Source organism: Otolemur garnettii, unplaced genomic scaffold (assembly GCF_000181295.1).
Source record: "Otolemur garnettii isolate 467f Iridium unplaced genomic scaffold, OtoGar3 scaffold00133, whole genome shotgun sequence".
Classification (NCBI taxonomy): domain Eukaryota; kingdom Metazoa; phylum Chordata; class Mammalia; order Primates; family Galagidae; genus Otolemur; species Otolemur garnettii.
Genome location: NW_003852528.1, coordinates 5,128,914 through 5,136,992, shown reverse-complemented (window position 1 = coordinate 5,136,992; position 8,079 = coordinate 5,128,914). Strand labels below are relative to the sequence as shown.

The following is an 8,079-nucleotide window of genomic DNA, read 5'->3' as shown; positions in this document are numbered from 1 at the left end:
GGCATCACAGCTCACAGCAACCTCCAACTCCTGGACTTAAGTAATTCTCTTGCCTCAGCCTCCCAAGTAGCTGGGACTACAGGCACTCGCCACAACACCAGGCTATTTTTTTGGTTGTAGTTGTCATTGTTGTTTGGCAGGCCCCGGTTGGATTTGAACTTTGTGTACATGGCTGGCACCTTAGCTACTTGAGCTACAGGCGCCAAGCCGCCGTGTCTATTTTTATACTGCATTTCTGGTATTAATTCCAAGAAATCCAAACACCACAAACACAAGCTCCCAGCCTGCAGCTCTGCTGACTTGAAAGTGCCAAGGCTACAGCCTCAGAGTTCCTTGAGGGCCTGGTACGCACACGAGAGCCACCACTCTCCAGCAGGTGCATGATCCCTGAGCTCTCTCCTGTGAGGCCAGGCACAGGTATGTAGCAGAGGCAGCCCCTTTGGCCTCATTATCTTGGGCCCAGTCTCATGTGCTCATAGAAGACTGGGCACCATAGTGTGATAGGGAGGGCAAAATGGGCCTCAGAACTCTAAGGAGGAGGGGAGTGTTGGTGGCCTGCAGACATGGAGTGTGGTAGCAGGGCTGGAGTGAGGCCTGTCCAGCACTCTGGGACGCTTGAGGTCAGCAGGTGCCACAAGCGTGGAGGCTATGAGATGAAAGCCTGACACATGCAGCAGTGTTTGGGTCACAAAAGCCTAAGCACCTAGGCCATGCTGTGGCAGAGACCTGGGGGTTCTAGCTGTTGGGGTGCTCCGTCACCTCTGAGCTCGGGGCTCAGGTAGGTACCCCATACTCTTTCACATTTTTCTCAGGGAGTGTGCATCTGAAAGCAAACTGCTTAAAAGAAAAATAGAAAAAAGGAGTGGGAGAGGGTGAGCAGGGACCCCAGAGGCTACAACATGATGCCACAGAAGTCACTTCAGCATGAAGCTGGGGGAGAGCAAACTCCAGAGCAGAACAAGTGTCACGGGACAGCAGGAGGCTGTCTGATATACTGGGTCAATGCATTTGCCATCTAAGAAAAAGGTGCACTTCCTTCTTTATCTCCTACCACACAAATAAATTAGATAAATTAAGAGATACAACGTAAAAGAAAATATTTGTCTGATCTCTAGGTGAAAAAAATCCCAGAGGAAAGACTTGCATTTGATGTGACAACAAGCCCTGCAATGCAACAACATGTTTTCTGTTTTGCATCAGAGGCCCAGGAACAACCTGGTGTTTAACTAGGTCATGCTGGGAGCCCTGTTGAGGACTCTGAGTTACACCTTCTGCCCACCTGCCTGGGACTCCCTGGGCATGGGTTCCTTGGCTGGCATCCTGCTGTGTGTACCTGCTGGCCCCAGCCCCACCTCCCTAGCTCCAGCCACAGACACAGTCCCACCTTTCAGGGATGTCCAGATCACTGCACTACAGAGGGACACAGGTCTATGTGCTAATTTTGTAAACTTAGTTTGATTACAAAGTCAGAGGAAGTGGACTAAACTTCTTATAGGCAAATTCTAATTTCTCCAAAATATTATGTAGATGTTGGTGAAATGAAATTAAAAATGTGGTTGTTCCTGCAAAATAACATTATTAATGGCAACAAGGCCCTGGGGCTAAGATAGAGAGGCCAAAGCAGCCTTTAATCTGATTAAAACTGTTTATAATCACAAAAAAATGACTAGTCTGGTTACATTTGCTGGCAATGAAACAAAACAGAAAAAAAAAAACCCAGTAAAATTGAACAAGAAAAGTCTTTTATTTGTCTTGAATATTGCACCGAGGAAAGCAGGTTGGACTACAGGCAGCTCAGGGCAGGGGGCTGTCCTGTCTCTGAGTCAGGAAGGGGCAGGAGCCCAGCAAAGGCATGGGGCAGAGGGGCCAGAGCACTGAGCTAGCCTGGGGCCCTCTGGGCTGGAAGTGGTGGCTGAGGCAGATGGGAATAGGAGTGGGACGCTCAGTGGCCTGGAGCAGAGAGGGAAAGGACCCTTTCCCCCAAATCTTCCCATGTCTATAGCACACAGTGGACAAATAGTGCACACGGCCCTGGAGGACACCTGTGCTGAAATTCCACATGACCATTCTGCACAAAGCACCAGCCCTTCAGGGCACGCTCAGGGCAGGGGCTGCCAGGCACACACCGTCAGCACTTCCCAGCCCGAGGAGGCTGCATCAGTGTTTAGGTGGTAAGGCCAGTGGGTGCGGCCTGGCTCACTGCCAGCCCTGCCCTGTCTGCTGCCCACAGCCCAGATGGCCCAGGGTGCCTTACATTGTTCTCCAGGCCCTCGATGACCTCGATGCCGTTGTGGCTAAGGTACAGCTCCCGCAGATTCACCAGGTTCTGCAGACCCTCGATCTTGGTCAGCCGGTTGCTCTGCAGGAACAAAGCAGAGGGTGAGTGATGGAACAGTTCTAGAAAGTGAGGCTTCTTATCACGGAGGTTTCTAAGAAGAGGGCATTTCTCTTAAAATGTACTAGAATGAGATTCGTGTAAGGTGAAGAAGGCTTGCAATTCTATCTGCTGTATTGGGCTGAAGCTCATGGAGGGAAATCAGCAGCTTTCTAATGTAAAGAACACTCTTTACAGGTATGTGGGGAAAGTCTACCTGAATTTAATAATTTTAAAATATCAACTACTGAATATTTTAAAGTAAACTAAACATTCTCATTTCTTTCAGTATAAATTATAACTCAATGACTTTTTTTGGAGACAGAGTCTCACTTTGTCACCCTTGGTAGAGTGTGCCACGGTGTCACAGCTCACAGCAACCTCTAACTCTTGGGCTTAAGTGATTTTCTTACCTTAGCCTCCTGAATAGCTGGGACTACAGGTGTCTGCCACAATGCCTGGCTATTTTTTGAGATGAAGTCTCGCTCTGACTCAGGCTAGTCTTGAACCCATGAGTTCAGGCAATCTACCTGCCTCGGCCTCCCAAGTGCTAGGATTATAGGAGTGAGCCACTGCCCCGGCCTCGAATGACTTTTTAAAAGAAGCCTGCTGAACAACTGCCTGAGCAGATGTGACGATGTCCTCTTGCCCCTTGTGGTCACTCAGGGGACCCCAGCCAGGCCCTATCTACAGAGCACCCGGATATCTGGCTTCAGGGGTCCAATTCCACTAATTTGCTTCTAATAGAAATGGTAAATATGGGCGTGGCATACCCCGTGCTTTCTAGTTCCCAGTGTGGAAGCTGGACAGGGCTTACATTCTTTACCCACGTGGAAGGAACTGCTTCCATCACTAAGCCAAACACTTGGGAGGACTAAGAATAAGCTCAATCTTCTCCCATCCAGGCCCAACCCTGCTTAGCTTCTGGGATCATATGAGACTGGGCAAGCCTAATCTCAAGAACCCTTTGGCTAAAAACCATCTAGGACTGGCTAGGTGCCCACAGCTCAGTGGTTAGGGTGCTGGCCACATGCACCAGGGCTGGTAGGTTCGAACCCGTCCCGGGCCTGCTTAACAATAATGACAACAAAAAAATAGCCGGGCGTTGTGGTGGGCACCTATAGTCCCAGCTACTTGGGAGGCTGAGGCAAGAGAATCCCTTATGCCCAAGAGTTTGAGGTTGCTATGAGCCACAGCACTCTACCGAGGGCGACATACTGAGACTCTATCTCAAAAGAGAAAAAAAAAAACAAAAAGCCATATAGGACTATTTGTGGCAAAAAGGAATATGACCCTTGAAGGTGGAATTTTGGCAGGTGCAGTGGCTCGCCTTGGATCCCAGCACTCTAGGAGGTGGAGGCATGAGGACTGCTTTAGCCTAGGAGTACGAAACCAGCCTGGACAACAGAGTGAGACTACATCTCTAAAACAAATGAAAAAAAAATCAGCCAGGCATTGTGGTGGGCACCTATAGTCCCAACTATTCAGGAGGCTGAGGCAAGAAGACGGCTTGATCCCAGGAGTTTGAGGTTGTTGGAGCTGGGATGATCCCACTGCACTGTAATCCATGAAACAAAACAAGACTCTGCCCCAAGTTTGGTGCCTGTGGCTCAAGTGGCTAAGGCGCCAGTCACATACACTTAAGGTGGCAGGTTCGAATCCAGCCCAGGCCCACCAAACAATAATGACGGCTGCAACCAAAAAATAGCTGGGTGTTGTGGCAGGCACCTGTGGCCCCAGCTACTTGGGAGGGTGAGGCAGGAGACTCGCTTGAGCCCAGGAGTTGGAGGTTGCTGTGAGCTGTGATGCCACAGTACTCTACCCAAGGGGACAGCTTGAGGTTCTGTCTCAAAAATAAAAAAAAAAAAGACTCTGCCCCACTCCCAAAAGGGACAAAAAGGAATAAAATTTTAGTTCAGCATATGTGTGTGTATGTGTGTGTGTGTGTGTGCGTGCACGTGTGTGCCCATGTGCACACGTCTGTGGCATTTGTGTTCAGAAAGACCAATACCTGCATACTGAGAACGGTCAGATTGGTGAGTGCATCCAAGTTCTGAAGTTTAGTAATTTTGTTTTTCCCCAAAAACAAACTCTCCAGGCTGGTCAGTGTGTCAATGTTCTCAATTGCCTGTGAAAAGGACAGAGGAGTGGTCAGCACTATGCAGCCAACGAGCTAAGTGGGTGGGGTGAGTGCCCAGCTCGGGAGCAAAGCTGCCTGGGGTTAGCTCTGCAGTGTCAGGCAAGTTACTTGTCTGCTCTGGAAACTCTCTAGGAAAATCTTTTTTTTTTTGCAGTTTTTGGTCGGGAGCCAGGCTTGAACCTGCCACCTCCAGTATATGGGGCCGGTGCCCTACTCCTTTGAGCCACAGGCGCTGCCCTCCAGGGAAATCTTAAAAAATATGAAAAGCAAGAAAAATGCTGGAGAGTCTAAGGCTCTGTTTCTTGTACTCCCAATCTCATGTTCCCAGAGCTCTGGGGTTGTGGGACAGTGTGGAAACCTGGGCACTGGCAGGTTTCTTAATGCCCTCCCAATCCTAGACTGCTGAGTTGAGAAGTCATTATGACGCTCTATACAGTATTCACTAAAATGTACTCCATGAGCCTCTGTCTCTAGACAGAGACGAGATGCTGGAAGTTCTGACTCTGAGTCTTTAAAATCCTGTAATGCCCACTTAGGGTTCAAGGCTAGGTGCCCTCACACCATGGTGCTTGCCCCTTCTGCACGGTTCCCACAACTTCTCTGCCTCTCCTTGCTGTGAACACATGCTCCTCTATTTAGCCACAGACCCAGCACAGGCAGGGACAACACTGTCCTACCAGGTCTTCCCAGGTGCCCTGTGTAGAGTGGGTTGTTTAGCAACTCCTTACTGACTCCAGGCTGCCTCTTATCTAGAGTATGTTATTCTTCAAGTATTTCAGCAGACACCAAATAACCAGACTAAGCAGGTGCTAGCAAAGTGGAGCCTCCAGCAAGTGCAGAAAGGGCATCTCAGCTAGCCTGTCACAGCAGGACTTGGCTATGGGTGTGGGGAAGGGCCACCTCAAAGGCTGTATTAATTTGTGATGAGCCACGGTTCTCCTGGAAAGTTCCATAGTGAGGTACTTGATAATTGCTGACATCTGGGCTGCTCTAGAGTTTTAAATGTGCTGCATTGCTATTTGTGGACACGAGATCTCTAACAATTACTGTCAAAAGACTCTTGCCAAAACCAGCCTCCTTTGGTCTGTATCCTGCCCAAGCTCTCAAGGCCCAGCAGGACAGAGTAAGGTGTCCCGTAACACTTTCAGCAGTCACATGGGGGCTGAGAGGGAGGGGCACTGGAAACTCAGAGTGGGGAGGATGCTTGACTGAACCTCCACACAAGCCCCACAAGTGTGGGGCTCAAGGGGTCATCTGGCTGGTGAAGTGTGCATCCCTGCGCATGGGAACTAGGCCTGCTCCCTGCCTGGCAGGTCCAGCTCCAGTCCTTTAAGGATGGCTTCCCAGGCTCCCCTCCAGCAGATGCCAGAGACTGTGACACCAGCTATGAGCCAGCTGGTGAAGGGCCTACTCTTGCATCTGGGAGCACTGTGCTGCATCACTTTTCAATTCTCTTATCTGTACTCTGCCCCACAGCTTCAGTGTCAAATGGATCCTGGAGAACAGCTCTAAGTGGGCTGGGGGTGTACCCCAGGGTACAGAGGGTTTCAGTAGCAAGACTGTTTCTAAAGCTCCTGCTGAGGACACCAGAGCACTGAAGTGACCACTTTTCCGTGCTTGGGAAACCCATCTATCTCTAAGGGGCATGCTGGCGAGCCCAGCCATGAGTACATGTGAAAGTAAGAAAGCAGGTGTTCTGGGTTGGCTATTTGGCCTTGGGCAGGACACAACTGGAAGGGACTGAGTCAGGGTCATGATGTGGACAGGGAGCAGCTGACATCCATGTGCAGAGGAGAGGCAGAACTACTCTATTTGGGCCTGTATTCTTACCGGTGCTGACTTTCAGCTAGCATTTTTTTCTTAAGAGTATCTTCCCTGTTTATGAAAAAATTCACAGCACCATCAGAAAATAAAAGCCAGCCACACGCCCACATGCATCCCTGCCTCACCCGCACGCAGCCTGAGGATGTCAGGCAGCGTGGCCACACCTACCCGGATGCGGTTGGACCCCAGTTCCAGCATCTGCAGCTGATGCAAGTTGCTTACATTCTCTATTTTATTGATTTTATTGTTGACCAAGAAGAGTTTTTTCAGTCGTGTCAACTTGTCAATCCCTTCAATGTTTCTCAAGAGATTAAAAGAAATGTCTAGAACCCTAGGAATAAAGAAAACATTTTTTAAAAAATGAACTGAGGATGCATAGAATTTAGCTAAATTTGAGGTGGCATCACCACCCAGGGGACCACAGGGACATGTGCCCAGGGCCTGGGGAGAGAAGAAGGCAGCTATAGCCCCCGGCGGCCTGGCTCCCAGTGCTGTGTGTGAGGTAGAAACCATGTTTCCTTTACAGCTGTGCCCATGGCAGGACCTAATTTCAGGCTCTGCACACAGAAGGGACTGGAAAAGTACTAAATTAAAAGCAAAACAAAAATCAACAAGCAACAAAGAGGCAGAAATCCAGGTAAAGTTATATCTAGGACTTGACTCCTAAAATTAGAAATATCACTTATTACTTTATTTAAAAAAAAGTTCAAAAGGCAAAAGGGAAAACTATGGATTTATCTTCTCTTCTACCTAACTGTGCCATCATCCCTTAACAGAGACTGGCCAGAAGCCTCCACTGAAGCCTCCCTTCAAAGGTTTGCTTTGCAAGTCAAGGCTGCTCAGCCAGCCAGTGACCTGCACGAAGCTGACGTGCCCTCCTGGAGCCCTGGACATGGGCAGGCAGGGACCCGGGAGCCAGAGACAGGGCAGGACCCTGTGGAAAAGGTGGCCTCCCCCAGGCCAAGAGCTGGGCAAGGGCCAGCTCTGGGGAGAATGGACGCCCTCATCCATTATTTCCCTTGCCCCAGCAGGACTCACTCCAGCTCCGTCAGCGCCTCCAGGTTCTCTATCTTCTTGATCTGGTTGTCATAAAGATCTAGCTCTCGAAGACTCTGTAGCTCCTCCAGATTCTCAATGCATTTAATTAAATTTTGACGGAGGCAGAGAGTCTGGGGGACGGAAAAGGACAATTGACATAGGCAAGGGGGACGCCACAAGAAAAGCATCAGCTGTTACAAGAGGACACAGGTCAGGCCTTCCTGGTAGAAAGATGTGCTTTCATTCTGTTTTCTAGAAAGGCGCTGGCCTTCAAGACACAGGTGTGCCAGAAGGTACTCTAGAAGTGTGCCAGCCCACCTGAGGCTGGAGGCAGACCCACCAGGGAGGGATGTGTGCCACCTCCTGGCAAAACAAAAGAGCTCTTAGTGCACTCTATTCTGAAAAACAAATGTAACTGAAGTCCATTGAGGCAACGAAATCTGTCCTTCTCCCAAATAGCCAGCCAGCTGACCTGATGAGCTCCCCTCTGCTCTGGCCTGGGTTTCCTTGGCTCAGCCCTGATATCCCTCTTAAAGCCTTCTGCAAAGACAGGTGTTGCTGGGGGTTGCCTGAGCCCAGAAGGCCACCCTAGACCCTGTCTTAAGAGTATTTAAAAAAATGGGGAGATGCCTGTGGCTCAAAGGAGTAGGGTGCTAGCCCCATATACCGGAGGTGGCGGGTTCAAACCTGGCCCCGGCCAAAC

The 8,079-nt window shown here is 49.8% G+C and overlaps 1 protein-coding gene across 2 annotated transcripts in view; it reads right to left on the bottom strand.

Moving 5' to 3' along the window:
- Window positions 1-8,079, bottom strand: part of PPP1R7 (protein phosphatase 1 regulatory subunit 7) — a 31,925-nt gene that overhangs the window by 12,159 nt on the left and 11,687 nt on the right. For both annotated transcript variants that reach the window (XM_003798254.3, XM_003798253.3), the window contains 4 exons: window positions 7,377-7,507; window positions 6,507-6,669; window positions 4,386-4,502; window positions 2,255-2,359 (listed from right to left, as the gene is read on the bottom strand). In XM_003798254.3, the coding sequence (XP_003798302.1) occupies window positions 2,255-2,359; window positions 4,386-4,502; window positions 6,507-6,669; window positions 7,377-7,507 (516 nt within the window). The remainder of the gene's footprint in view (window positions 1-2,254; window positions 2,360-4,385; window positions 4,503-6,506; window positions 6,670-7,376; window positions 7,508-8,079) is intronic.